This window comes from Oenanthe melanoleuca, chromosome 2 (genome assembly GCF_029582105.1).
Source record: "Oenanthe melanoleuca isolate GR-GAL-2019-014 chromosome 2, OMel1.0, whole genome shotgun sequence".
In the NCBI taxonomy this organism is placed as follows: domain Eukaryota; kingdom Metazoa; phylum Chordata; class Aves; order Passeriformes; family Muscicapidae; genus Oenanthe; species Oenanthe melanoleuca.
The window spans coordinates 45,427,569-45,452,299 of record NC_079335.1 but is presented as its reverse complement, the minus strand read 5'-3'; the positions used below and the strand labels follow the sequence as shown (position 1 = coordinate 45,452,299).

At 38.9% G+C, this 24,731-nt stretch overlaps 1 protein-coding gene across 12 annotated transcripts in view; it reads right to left on the bottom strand.

Moving 5' to 3' along the window:
- Nucleotides 1–24,731, bottom strand: part of ZNF521 (zinc finger protein 521) — a 229,676-nt gene that overhangs the window by 202,868 nt on the left and 2,077 nt on the right. For 3 of the 12 annotated variants that reach the window (XM_056484116.1, XM_056484115.1, XM_056484120.1), the window contains exons 3-5: nt 9,250–9,312; nt 8,145–8,204; nt 2,414–2,593 (exon numbers count right to left, since the gene is read on the bottom strand). In XM_056484116.1, the coding sequence (XP_056340091.1) occupies nt 2,414–2,593; nt 8,145–8,204; nt 9,250–9,312 (303 nt within the window). Of the gene's footprint in view, nt 1–2,413; nt 2,594–8,144; nt 8,205–9,249; nt 9,313–24,195; nt 24,604–24,731 lie in introns of those variants that run through there. The other 9 variants (XM_056484126.1, XM_056484118.1, XM_056484121.1 and 6 more) reach the window with 6 other exon arrangements.

Below are 24,731 nucleotides of genomic sequence, written 5' to 3'. Positions count from 1 at the left end.
TCACAGATTATCTAAAAATACTCTCTGCCCATGAGGTTGTCTTGAATGCTGTGCCCTTAGTGTAAGGTCACACATGCACCCTAGGACCCTGCATGGAATCTTCCTCACTAACAACTTGTTTAGTATTTTTTTGCTTAAGAAGAAATCCTCCACTCCAGCCACGTCATTCAGGCCCCTTTTTCAACTCCAAGGGTGTATTTAGGTCATTTATATTTAGAAACAGAGGACAGTTGGCTTTTTGTCAACTTTGTGCTCCAGAAGGGTGTGTAGTTTCAGTTTTTGTTCACTTCATTAGCTTTCAAACAGCCTGGTCTCTATCCATTCACTATCACAAGCTTCCTTGAAAGAGAGGCAAAGATATATTTAGGAACTTAAACAATTTCCTTCAAGATTCATTTTTATTTCCCCATCCTCTGCTATCTTATGTGCATTCCTACCTTCACACATGCACCTCAGCTTGACTAATCCAGCATCTTTATTTTCACTCTCATTTAGCAGCACAGCTCTCAGCAAGAACTGCTGTGTTGAGGAGCAGTGGTCCAAGATTCTCCCTATTTACTGCTCCCCTCACCTGCTTTTCTTCAGTTTCTTAACCCAACTGTGCAAGCACTGCTCAGTGCATTCTGCTTGCAGCTTTAAAGCAGAGAAAACACTTGGTAGAAGGGGGCAGCAACTAACTAACCAGAAAGGAGGGACAGCTGTATTGGAACAAGGTAAAAAACCCACAGGGGTGAATAAATGGGATCTGAGACAGTGAAGGGGAAAGCCAGGGGACTCAGGCAGGGTGAGTGCTTTCTGGGAGAGGAAAGGAAGAGCCAAGTTAAGCCACTAATTTTTCAACACAGAAAGAGCAAAAGGAAGAGGAGAAGTATGAAGAAAAGAAAAGAAAAGAAAAGAAAAGAAAAGAAAAGAAAAGAAAAGAAAAGAAAAGAAAAGAAAAGAAAAGAAAAGAAAAGAAAAGAAAAGAAAAGAAAAGAAAAGAAAAGAAAAGAAAAGAAAAGAAAAGAAAAGAAAAGAAAAGAAAAGAAAAGAAAAGAAAAGAAAAGAAAAGAAAAGAAAAGAAAAGAAAAGAAAAGAAAAGAAAAGAAAAGAAAAGAAAAGAAAAGAAAAGAAAAGAAAAGAAAAGAAAAGAAAAGAAAAGAAAAGAAAAGAAAAATGTTAAAGTTATTTCAAGTCAAGAGAGAATATCCATACTGCCAGAAATCATGAGCACTGTAGAAAAATACATTCTGGAAGTTTGTAGGAGTGATTAGAAAATGATTGAATTGATTGTATCTCAAGTCAGAAATACATTTTACAGCCAAGAAAAGGCAAAGCAGTATATTAATAAAAGTAAACACTTCTTGCTGCAGCAGATTTTCATCTTCCATAATTTGAAGTGTGGATTAAAATCATTTGACAGATCCACATTACTTCCTCAATCTTTCTTCTGCTCCTGCCCACTTTTTCCTCTTCTGCTCATCATCTTTCCACTCTTCATCCTCAAGAGTGGTACTGCTATCTGACTTTTATGTCTCATTCTGACAGGGCTTAGCCAATGGACCTTCTGGAACCAAAACTCAGGAAGCTCTCCAAACATGAGCACACACAAGCACTTTCTAAAAGCATTCCCAAACAGAAAGGGAATTTTCTTACTGACAAAGTCATAATAAAGAAAGGTTTTTAAAAAAATTCCACTACACAATAAGTACATTTTACATTGTACAGACTAAAAATAAAACACTAATTTAAAATATAAGTGACTTTCTCTTGACACTGAGTCTGTTTGGACCTACAGTGTGTCCTGTCAAAAAAACTACTAAATTTAAATCCAGCAGATTTCACATGGTTTTCTCAGTAAGAGGGCTGTCTACAATAATTTCAAAGAGGAATCTCAGGTCCATTCACCCAGCTCTACTCAATTCAGTAGTATCTGATCAGCACCCAGTTCTGCCCCTTCAAGCTGAGATCTTATTTTCCCCTCTAACAATTTGCTTAATTCCTCTCAACTTTCAGTTACTGATTACTGTACAGTCATTTGTAGTTAACAGATTAGAGTAACACAACATCCAGCTCAGATTTGCAACAGGCCATTGTGCAAATTCATTCATTATGTGACATTATGCCACTTAAGCCCCACTTACAAATGTCTGTGCATTCACAAGTGACCTAGCAAAATACATGTAGAAGCAAAGCATGGAAAGCTGTACAGTATGAATCCAGAAAACACACACAGCAGGCACATATCCTTCGGTATTAAGGAAATTTATAATGCTCCATTTACAGCATAATCCTGTCCCAAAATCAGTTTATAAAGGTCTCAACCAAGCATTCAAGTGCAGGAATAAAATAACTGAAAAAGGAGGGCTATCAGAAGCAGAGGAATCAGAAACAGAGCAGTGCACAAAGCCACAAAGTGATAAGTATTGTTTACCTGTCAGTTGACATTGATTAATCTTGTGTTCTGTGATATCGCTCAGTGACTCAAACACCTGGAGGCAGCTGTCACAGCTGTGCACAGCTTCTTCTTCTAACTCCTCCCCTTCATCCGGCCTTTTCTTACAGTCTAGCACATCTCCATCTTCTGCCTTGTCTTCTAGTTTACAGTTTGGGTCTGAAAGAAAATCAAGACTGTGATGTCAGGCGTGTAAGAGGAGAACATTCAAGAAGAAAAAAAAACCAAAATAGGTTGTTGTGAGAATGATGAGAAGAAAACTACCTGGCATGAGCCTGCAGCACACTGTAGAATTTATTGCTAAATAAGCAAAAGAGGCTTTTTTCCTTTTTTTATTTTCTAATCTCAGTGAAAAGCGAATTTCCCTTCTACTCCCACAAATGCAGCCCCATTTCTCATTCAAGCTATTCTTCCATGCTTCAGTGTTGGGTTTGTCAATTTTATCACGGCTATTGAAGCTGCTTTGATCATCATAAGAAAGGATAAACCACCTATGCAATTAGTTTTTCAATTAAAAGAAAAATCAAATCAATGAGTGTGCAGGAACTTCTTTTCACTGTTAACTACAGCGTTTCACAGGAAATTACCAGAATTAAGAGACTAACAAATTTGATTTACATAAACATGAAATTAATCTTGATTTTTACAACCCACTCCATACTCCATCACCACACCATTTGACACAAACAAAGCCCTGGAAAGCTTATACCCTGGGTCAAAATGCTACTCAGGCTCTGAACTTGTGCATGAATTAAAGACAATGCTCATCAAGTTCCAGATCATGGAAAACTGGAAACTAGCTACTCAAGTGTAAAAGCTATAGAGTGCACAAAGAAAGCTTTATCTGCTTGACATGTTATCAGGCATTTGGGGGATAGCAGGATAGCTCCAGCCTCAGATCAGCAGTCCTGAGCCAAACTGAAGCTTCTAACTGGAAGAAACGTGCAGCCTCACCATCCATCCATGTGTGCAGAGACACCTCACAGCTCGCTGCAGTGCCTCAGTTCTGCAGATGACCAGCTCAGTGAGATCATGTGTAGCCTAGAACTTTTCTTCCTCCTCTGAGGAGGAACACAGTAGCCTTAACTGCTCCTGACTTTTTGCCCATTTTACTAAAAGCTTCCTTCAAAGACAGAAATAAACCAATCTGTCTTCCCTAATAAAGCAAGCTGGCACTTAATGTTGTTTTTCCTTGGGAACCACAGTACAACAAGTGAAATGCAGAAGAGAAATGGTTGTGCACATTCCAGCAAAAGGAATGCAAGTGTTTCACCACTTTTCCCTTTTCTGCTTTGGCTGCCTCATCTTTCCTTTTAGATACTTGAGAGAGCTGAGACCGAAACAAATCATTTTAGAAAACAAGGACTAACTCACATAATAACAGGAGATTGTGCAAGTACATTTTAAGATGTTGCACTCTTTAGCCAAACTGGTGAGTAACCAGGAGTAGGCTCCCTGGCCAGGGGAACAGAGAGGTGGTATCTGTGAACACACCTTATTTAGCCTTAAAATTTATTAGGATCATGCACAAGTCCTTGGAAGAAGAGGACCTAAAGCATGCCAAGGCTACATTCATACTGGGGGTGGGGTGGAGTGTGAGGAGAAGCAGGAAGGCAATTCCACTTCAAACCACTCACATCCGCTCTCAGCACCCTACAGTCATCTGGGCACAGCCATTCCTGTGTTTCTTGCTGCCCACAACCAAGGTCAGAGCTCTCATCATCTCTCTGTATCCTTTGGTCCATACTGCTGCACCCTGCCCTTCAACTGTGCAAACACAGATGGACCCGCAAGCAGAAACTGGAAATGACCCATGTCAGGAAGTCTTTCTCATGCCATGTGGCTTGTGATCAAAACCAAGGAATTTCTTTGACAGGGGTAAAGGGCAGTATTTATTTTTAAGGGAATTATATTACAGAGAGAAACCAGATTAATTTTTAAAAACAAAAAACGCATTCTGAAAGGAAAAATACACTTGCTGTGCAAAAGCCCTGTCTATACACTGAGTCCTTACATGACAAATTACATCCACAAGGTTCTTTCAAGAGTGGAAATTTCCACTTGGGCAGCTACTTCCAAATAGAAAAGTAGCCTGCAAATTTACAAACTAAAAAATGTATGCTAATTATAAAAAGACTTTTATGGCATTTTAGCCATTATTGAATATTCTAAATCTAATTACTTCCATTGTCGCTTTATTTTCCAAAAACTTTTGAAAGATTAATAAAAGTAGCTAGGAGATCTCCAGGTTCTAAACAGTTCAGAAAATGAAATAATTGTCTTAACTGTTGCAAACTGACCCCAACATCATTAAACACTTGTTGGAAGGCAGCATGTGCACACTGCATACTATTAGTTGTTCAGCTCAAGCTCCCAGTTTCATCTCATAAAATTGACAGCACTCAGGGAAATGTGGGCACTAGGTCTGAATTTTAACATGAGTATTTAAATGCTGCACATAAAGTTTACAGACCTGTTTGTTTTAAAATAAGGGTAGTGTCTGACTCTGCTTTAAGTACAGTGCTGAAGGAAAGAAAAGGGAGGGGAGGGAATTCTTGAGGCTCACTATTGCATTTTACAGGAATTCAGCAACACACACAACATAGGCACACATGCACCCCTTAGTGCACAAAAGCCTAAAGGATCACTCCATTTAAAGCTTCATACTTAGCAACCAGTTATTAAAATTAGAATCATTTTAAGACTAATAATGTTTTGCTTCTCCTTCTGCATTTGCAGATATAAACTCTACAGGGACAGAAGTCAGTCAAGCTTATTCCCTTCTGCTGCAACTTTAGAATACATGCTCTAGCCAACTGGCACATTTGTTTTTAGGTCAACACTTAAGTGGGACCCTCTGGGACCTAGGTTCGAGTTTAGCCTATGACAGCTTTGTGAAATGAGTTCTGGCAGTCTCAGCCCCTCTCAATGAATGTATTTCCACTGTGATCTGCTTCTGTGAAGAGATGTCACCACCAAAATAAAAAGATATTTAAAGAGAGCAAATATCATTTGGAGGTTTTGTGAATAGATAGCTGTTCTGTTGCAACAAAAAATAACTTCCATCAAGAGCTGGTCAAACCTTAAATAGTTACTGAAATTGAGGATAAGCTGCCTTGTTTGAGCAGCTCTTTTGGAAGACTAGAACAAAATATTTTATAAATGCAACGTGCATTCATCTGTACTTTCTCCTTAACCTCTTGTTCAAAGCCCAGGCTCACATATAGACTTCAAGGCAAATGTCAGTCATCTCCCATATTTCTTTCTCTGCAGTATCTGCAACAATCACAGCCACAATTCCCTCAATAAGATGGTGCTCAAAGTAAAATTACTTTTCCCAACTTCTGCAAATACCACTGTGATTTCCAGAGGCTTCTCTGCCCTATTTTGGAGGCTGCCCATGCACCAACTGAATCTTTTTAATACCCATCAGCAACAATACACATACATTCTCCTTCACCTTCAGATACCACTGGAAATTATCTAGTGTAGAAATGAATGAAGGTTGTTTTTTGGAAGGGAAATAAATTCTGCCTATTAAGGCACTTTAAAAAAAACAAGAGAAAGAACAGTTGTCTTCTCTTCCTGATTATGTTCACATTATTTATAAATGGAAATTAAAAGAAGCATGATTTTCTCATTACTATGTTCCCTGGCAGGTGGCTCTCCCCTTCCCTTCTTCCTCCTTTCTCATAAGGGATGTTATTGCTGTAACTTGGTCTAATAAAACTGCAACTTCGGGGAAAATGAAAAATTGCATTGGTTAGAAGTGTTGGAGGCAATAAAGCCATGGACTTCAATTAATTTCAAGTATGGGAGCGGTTTAAGGCCAACCTGCAGAAATTCTATTCTGCCCATGTAAAAATGAGGTTTCACCACATTTACTTTTTATAACCCATATAAAAGTCATGTAAAAGTAATGAATATCTAAAAGTCATCTCAGTGGACTGGCAAAGACTGTCTGTATTCTTGAAACTCATCTTACATATTTCTGCCTATGCTGCAAGGATCCACAGATAATCCCAACTAAAACATCAAGCTACCAAGAAAACAGCCTCCTTTCCAATCCATTTCACTGCCTTGCAGTAGACCTCCTTCCAAGCCACTTCTGCATGGAAAAGTGCTGGCAAAAGAAAGGAAAACTTAGATCATGTGGTTATAATTATTACCAGGCAAGGAATATTTCTTCAGCTCAGTGGTAAAGTAAAACTCTGTCGCTCTCTGCTCCCAATAGTGTCCATCGCAAAACAACTGCCTCATTAAATCTCTGCAGTAAGATTAATATGCCGTAGCTGCACTACATTATAACTTGGTACTCTATAAAAAGCACATTTAATGGTTAGAGCCAGAGCTTAGATACAAAGTATTACTATAAAAACTTCTGGCAGTGTGTACACAGTGCAGGCCTTCTGTACTGCTTGCTCTATCGGGTTTTTTTGGTTTTAATATCGGCACTGCATTCTTGCTGTGGAGAAATACAGAATGCTAAATCCTGCCTAGAAATAAACAGAGAACACAGCACATGATGGTAAATAAAGAACTAGCAATGCAACTTAACCACTGAGAATTATTTTAAGACCAAAAAATGCAGAAGAGCCACCATTTCTTGACATCGATCTCTGGTTTAGCAGCTGCCTATTTTTCAACTTGGTGTGTCTACAGAAGGACAAGTTTGCTTTTTTCAAGAATTTGCAGATAGTTCAATGGAGACACATGTACACTGAGAAGAGTTTGAGAAATTTCCCATTAAAAAGGCAAAGAACTCCCTCGCTTTTATTTACTCCCTTCAAACAATCTACTTTATGCACAAAGCCATTAGAACTTATACAAGGCACCAAACACAAACACAGGACACGCACAGGAATATAAAGCTGAAGAAAAAACTGACTGCATTCTTCACCTTCATTAGAGGAATACCTCCAACTGTTCTCAAACAGATTACCTACACGTACTCAGACATGACTAGCCTTCTAGGAATACCCTTAAGGAGCCAGCCCTTACTCCAAAAGGTGACCTCAGCTGAATGAATAAGACTACTCAGATGAGTCAGTCCTTCTCTTCAGATAAAAATTCGGTGAAACCAGTACCAAAGACAGAAACAAATTATTTCTTGCATTCTCCAAACCATGTTAGAGAATAAAGAAGCCCTTGTTGTTTTGGGGAATTAACAATTATTTCTTTATTATTATTAATAATAATACTTATCCATGTGATCCTGACTAAAACAACAGTTTTGTCCACCCAATCTCCCTTATTAAAATTAAAGAGCCCTTAATAATCTCTGGCAAAAAAATTATACAAACAATCTTTAAAGAAATCATCTCCATCCACATATTTTAGAAATACAGAAACAGCTTAAATGAAATTAATAATAAAGTTTATCTGAAATGGCATGGAGGGGTGGTTACATAGGGAACATGGGGAAGGATTAAATATAACACAAAAGGAAATAAGAAAAAAAGAGAAGCATGCTGTACTTTAGAAGCATCTTACTTTTAGTCAGCTGACCTACAAAAGGCAGAATTTCTAATTGTCAGATGTTGAAAGGTAAAGGGAGAGGAAAGTTATTTTCCATTGCAAGCCCCAAGAATGCATTCTAAGCTGAAACAGAGCAAGAAGAGTGCAGGCTTTGCAAAAACACCCCGATACAAAAATCCCTCACACTGTTGTCAAATGGTAAGCAAGCACTAATGAAGGAATTCAGCATTACCAGTCTGTGCGGCTGAGTGTCCCACACCTGCCTGATGGTCCTCTGTTTCACTTTCTTCTACTGTCAGAAAAAGGCAAACAAAACAAAAACAAAACAAACAAAAAAGATGTTAGGTAGGTAGCTGAAGTGTTTCAAGCATCTTTACACCAGCCTCAGTTCTGAAAGCCAGCAATGCTTGCACAACACGGGCAAGAAAAGCTGCACTGCAAAGTGAGAAAGTGTAGACCAGACCAAGACAGAATACATTGCTGTATGGAAGCTACAGATCTGAGAGCAGAGTGACCAAATCTTTTTTCATGGCTTAAAAAACAAATCGAATTTCCTCTGGGATATTTGTCTTCAATGCTCTTTACTGTATTTGATTACAGATCTGAATAAGAGAACAATTATGGGCTTTAAGATTCTGCTTGCTCCAAACAGATAAGAGAAAGCCTTCTCCTGGCAGAAGGGAGAGGTGTGTGTGCTAGTTCATACATAAGCTTTAAAAAATAGTAATAATCCTATATTCAGTAGCAAACAGCAGTGCAGACAGCCTTGCAAAGGAGAACTAACCCCATGCTGTTTTACTGTATATACCATGCCAGCATCTTTCCCTTGGCTCACAGCTTTCCAGAGCAGTAGGACTAAAAACAATACAATTCTTGTCAGATTCACTATTCAAAACTTGTTGGGTGAGTGAACCTAACAAGAGCCATTCTGCTGCTACTTTGAAAAATTAGAGAGCGCTGTTCTCTTACATTCTGATACGATGCCTAAGTAAGATTGACTCTCCCAAAGCAAAAGTAAGGGAAGAGCGAAAAGGCAAAACCATTTCCTTTTTATTCTCCCAAAGACCGAGTTCTTTGAGTCAGAGAACAGCGGAGAGAAAAGAATTCAATCTGCCTCCACAGGGGAAAAAGCTGAAAGGGGAAAGACTGCACTTCTGCAGCATTTCCACTCCCAAGAATTCAGACCTCAAAAAATAATCATGCAGCTGAATTAAAAGTCCAAAGATTTGAGGTATTTTTCCTGGTTCTTGGGACAAGAGAGTGCAACACTTAGGGGTCACATATAAATCTAGACATATATGCAAAAGAAGAGATACATATACACACTCCACAGGTACCTCTTTTCCTCCTCCGCCAACCCCAAGGCTTCATACAACTGGTTGTTTCTAGAATCTGAGTTTCTAGAAAAAAAACACCAGTTTTCATAAGGACACTCTTAGAACACCAGAAACTTGTAACACAGTGCATATATCAGAAAGAGTCAAGTACAATCTCTGAAGGACTCTAAACAATCTATATCTCTATCCCAGAGCTGTGGCTAGCAAGCAAACTCTTCTCATCTACAGAGACCTGATAAAAGTTTCCCCAGCCCTGCAGTCAGTCCAGTATTCCACAAAACACGATTTTATGAGCTAATTTATGTGCAGAACTTGTGTTTTGCAGCCACGATGTTACCAGTACCTCAGCTGTGATAATACTGTATGATTTTCTTTGTTACACTGAAGCAGGCATCCCACCTCCTCCAGCTGAAGGGAACCCGACAGACAAAGAAAGCAGTGGGAAAAGCTGAGGTCTGAGGGACGTGTGTCAAGTACAAACTAAGCTAAATAGAAATATTGTTCACTAAGGTAGCACAGATCAGTAAGTTTCATTAATAAAGAAAAAAAAAAAAAAAAAAGAATGAAACTAGCATACAATTAAAAAAAAAAAAAAAAAAAAAAAAAAAGAAAACAAACCAAAAACCTTCTATTGTGACCCTCTCAAAATTCCCAGGAAAACCTCTGAAGCAGCCCAGCCTCACCCTATTTATGTCCATCATTAGCTACTGATGTATTTCCAAAAAATGTACTTGAGAACAAGCTCTGAAAATGAGTCCACTCTTCCATCCCTCATGAGGAAACTCACTTTGATCATCACTACCTACTAATCAGCCTTATTAAAGGTGGTAGATATATCTGATATCTTCAACCATGATCAATGTCCCTTCTCAGTTCAAAAAAGCAGTTTAATAACTCTACCATTTCTTAATTTTCAAGACAGAATTGAGGTCTTCAAACATGAACTTTTCAATAACTGATTCCCCAGTGGCTACCTGCTGAGAAGTAAACAAGATCTCCACTTTTAAGCAAAAACTGAAATGAAAGGGTTAATTTTTTCTGCTGTTCTGTCCTCATTGTCTACTGCCACCAGCTGCAGTACCAGAAGCTCTCACTGCTCCTGAGATGTGACTGCACAGTGAAATGTACTCAGCTTCACCCTGCTGACTGAGAGGTACACCAAACATTTTTAGCTCCTAAAATGGAAAAAAATAAACATGGATAGTGCCTAACAAATTGTTTCCAGGTATGCAATTTTGCACCATGAAAACATGACAGTGTATGCCTTGTGAAAACAAACATTTTACAACTTCCCAGCTATTTTGGGATCTGAAAATTCTGTGAGAGCTGAGGTTTTCTTTCAACAAAGGCTGACCACTATGTCTTTATTGCACTTAAAAAAGAAAACAAGTATAAAAGCAGGTAGCATTGTGGTTAGCATTTTTCTAAACCCTTACTCCTCCCTTTAAGGATTCTCAGTCACAACAGAAACAACTAGATCACAACAGGCCATGGCACAAAAGCTTGCCAATAATAGTCAACTAGACATATTTGTCAGGAGAAATAAAACCATATTTAGGGGGTAATACAGTGAAAAGAAAAAGAAAACTACTCTACAAAACCCACTGAATTAGCGAGTCACCTATAAAACAGTACCTCATTTTCCTTTGTATTAACTTAGCTCCTTCCTCCAGCTTGCAAGGGTATTCCTCACATTAAGTAGGCTACAGCTGGTAGCATCAGATAAGCTCTCTATTATCTTAACACCTCTTCACAAACAGATTCTGAAAACTTCAGTGCTATTTCTCAGACCTCTGTTAAACTCAGCTATGAAAGGTAGCATGACATGCAGCCAATGTTAACCTCCCACAAACATCAACTACAGTATTTTCTTTCAGCAGAGGAAGACATCTTTAAACAGAATCTATACAAAGGGGTGATTTAAATTTTACTAACCAAAACCCTTTTTCTAGCATGACCACATATGCAAATAAAAGAGTAGCATGTATGCTCTATTATTAATTCAAACATCAAAATTATTGATACCCTAAGACTGTAATTGCACACAGAGATGTCACCTTCATTATAGCATATCCCACATCCTTGCACAAGGTAAGATGAATTCTGCCTAATGAAGCCAGAATACCAGTGAAGGAGAGGCCTCAGGAAAGCAGAATAATACATTATCAATCCAGTATGAATAAGTGATGTTACAGCTGAACAGAACTTCTAGATACATGTTGTCACAAAAGAAACAATATTCCCTGTCCCTACAACTACAGGTTTATTACCACAGGTCACCTGTTTTGTTAGCTGCAGTAATATTTCTCAATTGACTCATCTGTTCCTTAAAACAACAAATTATCAATTTCCTACTACCCATTTTCTCAGGACAACTTCTGAGAAACAAAAAACGGAAACCCCAAGTAATAAAATTTCAAAAAAGGACTAGATCTCTACAAATGTGGCACCGCACTTTTTGAGAGCAATTTTTTAACAAAAAATATCAGTAAGGGAAAAGAGAAATCCAACATGTCAGTTCTATCTCCCATTATAAAAGCTGTGGGTTGGACAGATACAAGTTTTTATAATTTTGCTAAAAAGAAAAAGTATCTCTAAACTGAAGCTGTATCCATGTGAAAGGTTAAGATGTTTCAGCTTTGGTAAGCCAAGGCAAACCCTGGCTTCAGTTCAGAGCACATCTCATGCTTAGACTCCTGATTGTCAACATTAAGACCAACTGTTCTATTTTATAAAAAGAATTAAAAAACAAACAAACAAAAAAAACAACCCAAAATAAAATATTACAAAAAATCAAGTAGAACCATCAAGGTCAGCCAATGAGGAAAACCTGTGGGAATTTTGATAGAGGTCCTAAATATAGAATTAAGCTCCTGACTGCTCTACAGCAACACCTGCTGATCAATGAGGATTTCACCCCTTTTGCTCAGTCTGTTGGTGAGACTCATGGCTAGACCATGACGGAGAGAGATTACTTTCTAAAGTTGCTACAAAATACATACAGATTTTCCAGCTCCCAAAATCTCATTCATATTCTACTGAGTAACCAGGATTCCCCTTCTCTGAAAAGTTAATCTGTAGATTCAGCACCCTAAGGAAGGGCACAAGTCATTTCTGGTTGATGCCTGGAAAAAGCTTGTACAGAAAAGAAATGGATAAAATTAGAAATGTGGAAAATTACACTTTCACTGAAAGGGAAGCCTCTTGGAGAACTCTGGCTAAGATTTATGGTTTCTGACCTATTACAAACCATAATAAAATAAAAGCAAAATATAATTGAAAAAAGTCTGTTTTCTTCTAGTCTAGGTAGATTAATAAATTTTGAAAAAGAAAAACAATAACTGCCCCAAATGCCTGAGCCTCTCTTCAGCTTGGTAAACAAAGCAGGAGAAGCTACATATCCCAAAATAAACTATAAAAATAGATTGCTATTGATTTATCCCTTCATAAAACATATTCCTTGAGAGATGTGAAAATAAACCTAATGTAGCAACTAAGACTGTCAGGATAGGAAGTTTAGAATACATATTTTTACCTTGCACTTTACATTTTGTACCATTCAATACTTGATCTATAAAATTCCATTAGCATATGATTAGTAATTCAATTTAAAGCCATCTTTGCACAAAAGCCTTTTTCTTAGGATTGTAACTTTGCCAAGTGCATCTTCAATCTACATGTTTGAATAATTTCTGCAGACAAGTAATAGAGACACTAGCTGTATTAGCATAATCAATACACAATTTACTGAGTTACTGAGACAGAACAGAAATAAAATGTGTGTGCCATTATTTCAGTATCTACAAATGACTGTAATTTCTAGAAGTGTCTCTCCACTTCTCCTCGTGGCCACATAAAAGCCAAGAGGACATTCATACTGCCACAACCTACAGGTAGATATTAAGTATGAGCAGACAGATTAATCATATAGCAGAAGGCAAATTTAAGAGCCAGTTGCAGGGGACGTTGAGTATCCTCTAGCTCTATTAAAGTCAATGGATTCTGAAGATGTTTCACACTTTGCAATAACATGCTGTGGAAATACGTCTCCACAAGGGTTCAGTCAGGATACAAAATTGAAATTAAAGAAGTTACAGAGAAGTATTAAATTCAGGATCAGGTGTCAATGAATCACCTGCTAGGGCTGCACCTTCCTCAGCTTTCTTCTCTCCCTAGGTACCACTGCCTAAGACTCACCCTTCAAACCCTTCTGGCTGGCACATGCCAGCACAGGATTTCACACCTGGCTGTGGCACATAAGAGCAGCAATTCAGTGGGAGACTTCTGTAATTCAGCAAACATTTCAGAATGCTTCATAATGGCCTTTGAAATAACTGGCATTCAGAAAAGTTCAGAACTACCAAGAAAGTATTGGCTTCTGACCAGCTTCACCTACCATCAGGTCATGTCTATCACCTACCAGCCAGATTACCAATTTCACTGTCAAATGTATATCCTCCCAATGACTTTAGTGTTAGAAGAATTGGAAAAAGAAATGCATTGGCATATTAACACTTCAAATATCTAGATTCCAGAACTCCATTGAAAAATCAGCTGTGTGTGTAGCCACAACTTTATTTATAAAGTCCTATTAATCATTTGCATGAATATTTATATGGCTGATTTGTTTTCCTTTGTGCTGGGACATACCCTTTTCCTATTTTGATTCCTCCCCCAGCATTGTAACAATATTCTCTTGACACTGGAAATTATCTTCCTTAAAAGATTCCTGTTATATAAAGCATTCTTTCCTCTTGCATTTGCTTTTTCCAGAAGGCAAAGTCCCTCATAGCACTCAATCTTCACTCCTCTCTTTAGTCTGTCCCAACACTGAGCTTGTTTTTTTCCCCTAATGTTCCTGTAGAATGACTGAATTAGGAGTTCCCAATTAAACTGCAGTGGTTGGAAAATATTATTCTTATGCTAAAATAAAGTATTTTCCTAGGCAGCACATAAACATAAAAGTAATAAATATACTTAAGTGGAAAGAAATTATGCTTAAGAAATCCTTTGGATATTCTTCCAACCCTTGATCTCAAGGATGACAGTATCCAAATGTGACAGCCTAAATACGTCCAGTTTTACATAACACTGTGTGCAGAAAATGCAGAAGATGCTCTTTCCAGCAGCAGAGGGATAATTCTAAACCCCAAAGCGGGGTAAGGGGAGGGAGGACACCTTTTTGGGATAGCTGAGGTAATAGATTAGTTAATCCTGCCTGAAATTCTAACTTTGCCACCATAACCATGCATCCTTTTAAAAGGTTAAACCACATATACATATGCTTATATTTCTATTGCTAAGTGAACTAATAAGGTTATATTTTCAAAAGTACTTTTCTCCAAAGAATCTTAGAGATTTTTATAAACCTCAAGTAAATTTCAGTCATCCCTAAGACTCTCTACCCTGCAATGTAACAGATTATAATAGATCTCAGAGTCAAATTGAGGACCTTGATGAGAATTAGCAAAGCTAGAGGGAGTCAGTTCTTAGTACCAGGGTCAGGACTTTCAGCTGCCTTGCCTATCTTAGAGTACTCCACCTCCATTCCTGACAATGTGGGCAGCCAGTCCATTTTGGGGGAAGACAGAAGTGAGGAGGCTAAGATAAATTTTAACCCTAATTACCAAGTCCAGCACTTAACATGAACACATTCAGAGTAATTCCCCTCAATATCCTGAAGCTGTGTATCACCTCAGCTTTCTTACTCAACATGACAAATATGAATTCCTGGTGCTTCTACAGACTATATTTTCAACTGTGCTTAGAAAACAGGAAATTCATTAAACACTGCCTACAAAAGTCTAAACTCAGCAAGAGAGAGCAATTGGAATTAAACTGATATATGGATCACAAAACATCAAAGTAACCAACATCACACAACTCTGAAGACAGGTGATATAAAGAAGGGCTATGAAGACTTACAGTAAAGGTTACTGTAGATAATCCTAGCTTCTGAAAGTTAAATCATTCATTTATGTGCCTAAAATGGGACAATTTAATTGAGGACTTTGGGTTGTCTGACACTATTCCAACACCAAACCAAAATACAGCTGCATGCTTTAGCTCTATTACCTAAAGACATACATTTATCTGAGTCAATAAAAATCAAACCAAACCAAACACCTACCTTCTTTCAACTGAGATTATCCCTGATTTATCAGAGATCTCTTTCTGTGGTATACTAGGGTGTTGTAAGTTAATTTTTGATCCCTCAGACTCTCTGCTCTACTCTTGATGACTTTCTATCATGTAGAACAGCAATCTGGTCTATATCCACAGAGGAGCTTAGAAGCCAAAAAACCACTGAGGGGATGCTGCATCTAAATTGTCAGCAGTTCTGTTCAGATGCCACTGAGGTCAGGCAGTACCTGTGGTTCTACCATCGAGGCTTTCTCAGTGCTGAAATCAAACTGAAGCCCCACCACAGCTGGATAGTGGAGATTGAGTATTCTCCTACCTGCCCTGGTTTGGATGCAGTCTCATGGGCTGGTTCTTGAGAGCTCATATACCCTTCCCTGGCTGCTATAAAACAGTGGCAGAAAAAGTGTGGGCTGAGATACATCTTCCTCTTCCCCTCTCCCGGGATGTGGGTGGCACCAGCTGAACTTTCTCCTCTGTCAGAAGGATTTGTACTCATCATGAGCCTCCTAACAAAGAACACTTACCCTCAGACTTGAAGTGCACCCATTCATTGCTGTTGAAGCTACCATATTTCATCTACAATATTCACTGAACTAGGAACAAGAAGAATTAGCATGATATTTTATCCTTGTGGTTGGGGCACCATCACAAGAAGTGGGATAAGTGGATTCCAATTCTAGTTGTACTGAAGTAATTCAACAGAAGTGGCAGAAAGAAGTGGAAGACCAGGACCCAGGTCTTCCCTCTTTCTGCGTGGTACTCAAGCTACTGGAGCCCTGAGCCTCATGCTCTTTCTCACCCTTGTCCAATAAATAATTACACTTTTGAAAAGGGGAACAGCATTGACAAAAACAACAGGGCAACTCACACCACAATACAATATGCTGCTGCGTAATGACTGATGTCCTCCCTGTGAGATACAGATAAAACACCTTTAGACAAAGCACAAAACAGAACTCCTGCCTCTCACATCCCAGCAGAACACAAATTTTTCCCTCTTCAGTAAAGAAGAGAGGAAGAGCAGTAGCACACCACATCAATTCGTTCTAGCCTGTGGAAAAAGGAATTTTATCTCCAAAATCTGAATCAGGTAAGTGACAGCTATGAGATGCCCTGTTGCACCAAGATATCCATATCTAGAACAGGGGAGGAGCTAAGACACATTATTATTTCCAAGTTTTTCCCGCTGTCTCCTTAAAATAATTTCTATTCAACATAAACTATATAAAGAATCCAAGAGTTTGGTGCAAGGTGACCATTCCACTAGGCACCTACAAACTAAGCAGATCAGCATCTAAACACTAAACATCTTGCAGAATGCAAGCCCCTTTTTTTTTTTTTTTTTTTAATTTTTTACCTAGCCTTAAAGATTTCTGACCTTTCTTCATTGATTTACATTTGCATCTGACAAGCAAGTCTCCTACTCAACAGATTCACCAGAAAGTGCAAGCCAAATCTCTTCCTGCTCTCCAGCTCTTTATAAGTCATGTAACACAATCCCTTCCCAGTCAGTGGTTGCACACAGAGACCAACACAAACCCATTTCCTCCTCCCATCTTCAGAGTGAAAACGTTACATCAGGCATGGATCTTGACATCCTGTTGTCCTGGAACCAGTGAATCAGAAAGTTCCTTCCTCACAATTGTATTCTTTGGAGGTGGAAAATAATTAACTTCCCCACCCCCTCCTCCTTCCTACTGCTACTGTCAAAAGTTAGAAAGTCACTTGACTCTGTCTGGAGAAAAAACCCCAGCCATCATAATTCAGTGCCAGAGAAAGTTTTTGTTGATCAAAGCACAGCCTGGTCTTCCCAAGGACACTGCCTCACTACGTCACATCATCCAGTCCAGAAACAGAGCAGGTATTTTATTTTTGTTTTTAAAGCTTCTTTCAAAAAGTGAATGAATCAATAGTGGAAGTTGAACTTGATATGTTACCAAAAGAGTGAACAACAGAAAAAGGAAACTAGAAAATCAATTATCAAGGAATCCATTGTTTGAAATATATTTTTCCAGCAAAACACAACATAAAAATAGTAAGAGTACAACAGGTCTCAGGGACTGTGCACAAAAGCCATTTATTTTACAGTCAACCAGGACACTGAGCATCTCTGTGAGAATTTGGTGAGTGGCTTTGCATTTGTGTTAGGTAAGGACAAAATTCATCCTCCAGGTTATTGTCTCTGCATGAGAGAATAAGCTCTCCAAAAATCAGGTTTGGGGCAGAAGGAAAACACTGAGAATCCTCACTATCAATTTTTCCTCAGGACAAAAAGGTGTTCTGCTTCAGCCAGCTGTCTAACTAAGGACTAGTACTGCCAAATTTGTAAGAAGGCTAGCTAGTTACTGATACTGCATTTGTCAAGAACTAAGTAAGTCCATAGCACATTAAATAAAGAAGGGAGGTAATGTCACTATATTGAGATAGATAGATAGATAGATAGATAGATAGATAGATAGATAGACAGACAGACAGACAGACATATATAACTTTAAGAAATCTTGGACTAGAATTCCTATTCTTCCAAGGAAAAATTGTACCTAATTGCATCTACATTTAAAAGTGAAAGTATCAGACAAATCATCCACTGCCTTACTTCCATTAAAAAAAAAAAAAAAAAAAAAAAAAAAAAAAGAAAAGAGGGGGACCACAATGAAAACAAGCCCCCAAAATTTCTAAAATTTAATCAGGCTTTAATTGTGCAGGATTGGTAAGTAATAAACCTACAACCCTTTTCAGGACACATTCTGTGGTTTCATCTGTAGAAAGAACAGTTGCACTATGGCATGCACAGCATTATCCTAGCTAAAGGATAACCTAAAACTCAAACGTGCACACCCCAGAAGGACATGTATAATCTGGACTAAATCCTAAAAAGGAGGGGGGAAGAAATAATCTACATCTTTTTTCTTAATAATTATGCAGTATAGAGGGGAAAAAAATGTGTCTGAAACTAAAGGAACATTAAATGGGGGGGGGGGGGGGGGGCGGTGGGAGGGAAACAGTGACCAGTGTCAACTAATGTTCTAAATGTGGAAAACAATGTCTCCTGGTTCAAAAATTCATTGGAAGAGAGAAATTTTGTGCAGTCTTACCAATGTGTGCACAGAAAAAAAATAAAGATTTTTTTGGAAAGTAGGAGGGCTGAATGAAAATGTTAATTATAACATGTTGTAATAAGGATACCCCCAAGATCAGCCCTATCTTTTTTGCTACAGCATAGTCCCTAGGCATATGGCTAACTACTCCTTGATCATTATCCTGGCTAAAACTAAAGCTACTGAAGTTCAGGAGACTCATATCTAACAGAATTTCTTTCATCTCTAATAATTGCTAAACTAGCATAATTACTCATACTTGAGGTGAAATAGAACCCAAGTCGTCTAATTTTAAAACAAAAACAAACCTCACCACCTCTTTTGGTCTTTGCACATCCATCTTTTGTCAGAGTCCTATGCCAAATGTTACATTACAATTTAAAAGTATTTAAAAGCCTCTCTTGTGCTGTCCAACTTTTATAAAGACAGCAACTGGAAAACTTTAATGCTTTGTAGTAACACTCTGCAAAATGTATTTGAAAACAGACATGTACATTTTCACAGCACCAAATAAAACAGGCCAAATTCTTTGTGTTGTCCCTGCAGGGAAATATTTATATATATGTACACATATATGTCACAGTTCTGACTTAAGTGAAATAATGCATTTTCCCAACCCCCAACTGGGACTGATTCTGAGCTCAGGTAGCCCTGCAGAAACCAATGGAAGCTGTAAAATACGGCTAGGAAAAGATTCTAGGAGGTTGTCTTAGGGTATCAGAACTTATACTGTATTTTAATCAATCTAAAAAAAAACCCACCGAATACCTTATTTTAATTCTTTTACACAGAAAAAAATACTGAATCCATATGGTCTACATAAAATGTTGGCAATTTTTCTGGATCTTTTCATCTACATAAAATTTTGACAGTTTTTCTGGATCTTTTCCTCATGCACAGTTATTCAAGAGGAAGATTTTTTTTTCAAAATGCTCAAGTTTGAAAAATACTGAATCATGTTTCAGAACAAAGAATTGAGAGCTATTAAACCAGCTGTAAATTAGACAGAATGAATTATAGAGCAACATAAAGCCTTTCAAGAGATCTTAGATCATGGTGGATAATGTTATCCTACACATGTTAGATAAGTGACTCCATACTGACAGCTTCCCTTGTTACACAAGTTAACAGCAACTCAGGAAAACAAAATCAAACCAATCCAAACACATCAGCAACCTTACTAAACCTCTTAATATTATCTTTGTCACAAGATTTCGCCTCTGTGAAAGCTAGCAGTGCACCCAGTAGCTGTTTGGATGTTCACTTCTAATGGTGCCTAACCCCAAGCAGCAGACAATGATGGTCAATATAACTCATGCTGGCCCCAGAAAGAACTGGGCAGCATTACTGTAATCTTACAGCTAATCAAGACCATCAATATCACTGTGCACTGCCAAAGTCAATGAATATTACTAAAGGTTAGGGATGTTTTTGTTGTTAGGGATTTGTTTTAACACATAAAGGCATGCTTTGGCAAGTCCAAAAGAGAGCACTATAAATAGCCTGCATTATAAAAAGATGCTAATCTTAAATCCTCTTTGTGATTTCTTTTTTTTTATGTATTCTTTTATGTTCGGTATATTAATTTTTGCCCTTTTTTGGATGGCCAGATAGAAGCCAGCAATTTACTCATGCATCAAACAGATGTTTTTGCTTTTCAGGCCAAATGGAATCTCATGAATTTTTTGTTCCCTCCCTATAAAATGCTGATGCCAAAATAACACAGTTCCTGAAAACAGCCTGTTCAGAAAAAGTTCTTTGGACCAATAATACTGAAACTTTAAGTCAAGTTCACAGAAATAATGCCAATAGTAATTGCTGTTTTTGTTTATGCTGGATTGATTATAGTCTAATCAGCAGACAATCTCATGACTTTTGAGTCTAGCCCATGCAATTTGGAAACCAGGGAGGGCTGGGGCTGCAAACAAACATTCAAGCAGTTGACAGATACAGAGAAATGTAAAGGCTACTGTTGGAAGGGGATCCGAATGTCAAATTCTCTCTGAACTCTTGCTGCTGGTTAGTAACATTTTTGTTTTAATCCATTACTGTTCTACCTTCCTTGGTACTACACCACACAACCTGCACCTCTGCATGAGAAACATCCTTTCACTTGGAATCTCTGCTGAGGAAACAGGTTCCATTAAAACACAGATACATTTGCTCAGTCCACCGATATTCTGCATGAATTGAGCTGCAGTTGTAAATTCATTCAGGATGGAATACCTGATTTCCTCAAAAACAGGGAACAACTTCAGGAGGCATTCTGAGCTTGGCATTATATTTCAAGATACAAGCTTTCTTTAAGCAGAGCATGGGTATGTAAAATGCAACTGAGAGATGCATCACGCTTATCTTTCTAGGAACTAGCATTTAGTAATTTTATTTCTGCGTGTAGGACACAAAATTGCATTGAGTAAAAATTTACTTTGAAGTAAAACCACAGGTTGTTTGAGTTTTTTCCCCACAGAAATAAATCAGAGATCAGCACTTCTTTAAACATGTGGAGCTGTACTAGTTTCCTTGTGATAGCTTATCTGACAACTACCATTTCAGTGATTTTTCATGGGTGACTTTGAATGTAGTAATGATTATTACCTGGCTTTAGCTTAGAGAAACCTGTGTTTAACATTTAGTAGAACTACATTTGCATGCAGTTTTGTATAAAGAATGCCTAGTTTGCTTTGTAAGTGACTGCATTTTTGTAACTTTTTTCCTAAACAAACTTTCTTATCAAAAGCCAGTAGTAAGAGCAAAGAAAAAAAACCTCAAGCCCTTCTAAAAGTAAAACCCCATAAACCAGAAAGGAAGGACGGGGGATAGGCAGTCAGTAACCCAAGTGTGATATCTCCAAAGCATGCCAAGTCACAAAAAAAGATTTACAACTCATAATGGCCAAGTTAAACAAGACACAAGAAGCTGCTCTTCCCCCCTCCCTTCCTTTCTCATCGCAGGGGTCTCTCCCATAGCTTTACTTGGGGAATGGCTCTGCCCCTGGAAGTCAGGAGTTTGAGGAGTCACAGCAATTGCCCTTCCCTGATGCCCTTCGTTTGCACAGTGTCTCTTCTGGGGCTTGTACACGAGTATCATATCTCCGGTTCTCTTTCCCCACCTGCTTTTCTCCAGCTATCCTCCCTCTCTTCCTCACCAAACGCATTAGGTGATTTTGATCAGGTCAATGATACTTAATAGATTTTTTTTTTTCCAGAAACTAGCCACGGAAATGGGATAAATTAATCAGTAGAATGAAATATAGGTCAGGACTGATGACTTCGATGCAACTGATCCTTCCCCTGCCTTAAAGTACCCGACAGCTGAACTTTAATTCCTCCTTCCTAAAGTAAAATACAATATCCAAATCACAGATTTTCAGAAAGTTGTCATTTACTCTCCTTTTGAGAGTTTTGTTGGTTTTTTTTTTGTTTTTTTTTTTTTTGCCACAAACCTGCATTGTATTTGTAAGAGACAGTGCTTGTCGTGGAAAATAATTAAATCTTATTTTTCTCGAAAAGAAGATTTTATCATCCTTAAAATATAAGAGACTTATCTAACATTAGCCATGCCTATTTTTTTTCCTAGGTCCAAGCCTGAGATGCAATCTTTACCAGGTGCTGGGGGACAATCAAATCAAAGTTGGCAAGAAACCAAAACAGGGGGAAAAAATGAAGAATAGAGAGAAATAAATATAAAAAGCAATGTAAACAGAAAGCAGATTAATTGAAAAAAGTGTATTTCTAAGAAATACAAGAAATTTAGTCATTAGCTAGTTCTTAACACCCACCATTTCAGATGAACATTAGTTTCATGCATTCAATATGAAAAACTCAATTGTCATTTTGTTTTAATGTATTTACCTGCCTTGTATCAGTATTCCCCTAAGATATAAGTTTCAAATTAAGTTATCAAAAGTGACAGACATATCAAAAATATCTCTTATATCTTCCCCCCAGAAAGGGTTGCTAAGTACATGACAAATTGGAAATGTAATGTGTAACTCCATATTTTATTTAGATGTAAAACAGCGCTCATGAGTTTAAATAACTCATTTACATACATTCAAAGAATAGTTTTTCAAATAAGCTATTTAAAATACTGTTTATTTTTATCTGTAGAACTACATTTTGAACTTACTAAATCAGTAACACTTAAGAAATCAAGAATTTAAATAAGTGCTGCATTGGAGGTACAGTTGAAATTCTCCTTGCAACATTACTTAAAGCTTTTGTTTGTTCACTGAAAATGAAGATGTAATAATTGATGGGCAAACTCTTACCCATGAATTTAAATGCTAGCCTATGCAAGCATCTTTCAGCTCCTCAGATGAATCACATTATTAGTCCTTTCAGAAATCTCACAATCGGACTGCTTTCAGAATACTATTAATCCACACAGAAACTGACATGGTTCAAGAAAAATAAAACAGGGAAAATGAAAGAGATATTTGAACAAAGGCCACCAAGAATGATAACCTACTCCCCAAAGGTAATTACTGCAGCAATAATTACAGATGATGATTGATTTACTGCCTGGTTTTAGTTGAAAAATAGTAAATAAGACTCTGCAAAGAAATCCCTATCATCTCCATCCTGAACATTAAGTGGTTTTCTCAAGTCAGTAGTTTATTGTCAGCAAAATCCAAGCTACTCCAGCTGAAACATACAATGTTGCTGTTTTCTCATTTTAGGTATTCTCAGGCAACTGGTGCATAAGAAAGGCGAAGCCCATACCTCCACATAAAATGGAAGCTGTATCTTTTGTTTTAAATTAAGTGTTATGTTTACAGGAAGATATTTGAAACAAAACTTCTCTCTGTAGCACATGTAACAAATCACCACGAGTGAAACATGCCCAAGGTCTAACAGGAGAACAATTTCCTCTATTTGCCAATTAATCCTGAACCTATATTCCTTTGCACTTAAATGCTTGGAGGTCTAAGACTACCCCTCAGTTAAAGTTTTCCTGCATCTTTTTTGCAAATATAGCTAATTGGTCACTCTCCTACGGGCTCTAAAACTCTTATGCGCACATAAATAAATCCTCCCTGGGAAGCTCGGAATATCAGCGTGCGCCCAAGCAACAGAACTTTCATTGTGGTATCATTTTTAAAAGGTAAAGGGAAGAGCGGCTCGTTTGTTCTTCACAAGATGCCAAACAAAAGCACCACTGAACTGCACAAACTTCGGTAAACTAGATACAGACGGCAGCAGCAGGTAAAGCAGTAAATTCAAGGCACCCTTTATTCCCTTCTAAAGTATCTGGAGAGTTAAAAAAAAAAAATTAAAAAAGAAAAAGAAAAGAAAAGAAAAAAAGAATTGAAGCCTGCTCTAAAGCTCACTGAAGTCAACAAGAAGACTTTGAAAGGGGAACTCCTGGAAAGAGTTCTTTCAAGGGAAGGGAGCGCAGTTTTGTATTTTTTTTTTTTTTTTTTTTTTTGCCAGGTCCTCCTGTACAAGTCCATAAAAGCAGACCCCGCTCCTGCTTTCTAACTATGAAGCTGCGCTTGTTTCCAGGCACTGAACTCCTGGTGCTCGCCAGCCCAGCCGGGAAGGCGGCGAGGCCTGCCGCCCGCACGGCGGCTCGGGTCAGCTCCCGGGGCCCCGGCACCGCACCGGCCGCTCTCAGCTCCCGGGGCCTTTCCCCTCGCCCCCCATCCCCCCTTCGTACCCCTACCCCCCAAAAGTAGACAACTTATAGATGTTCTGACCTGACGCCACCCAGGCTTTATTCAACTTCACTGCACTGTACAGACCGGCCCGGGAGCAGCGCGCCCATCCAGAGATGTTTATTTGAGGTGACAGCCACCCTCGGCCGCCTTCCCCGCTCGCCGGCGGGGAGAAGCCCCTGCCCGCCCGGCGGCTCCCGGCTCCTCGGGGGGCGGCCAGCGGCTCCTGCGGGGAGCGGGGGGGGCGGCCGAGGGCTGGGCGCTGCTCGGGGGGCGCGGGATGCGCGGGCGGGCGGGAGTCGCTCCGCTCCGCTCCGCGCCGGGCGGAGGGGCGGCGGCGAGGGGCCCGCGGGGGAGGAGGGGGCGCCCGGGCCGGGACGCGGCCGGCTCCTCCACAGCCGCACAAGCCGCCCTTTGTCCTCCTCCGGGCCCCGGGCTTTCCCCCCGCCTCCTCCGGGGGTCCGGGACGAGTCCCTGCGACTCGGGGCTAGCGGGGCGCGCTCCCCCCGCCACCACCCCCGCACCCCCTCCCGCGCCCCTTAACTGTGTATTTAGGCGCGGGCTTATTTATTTAACCC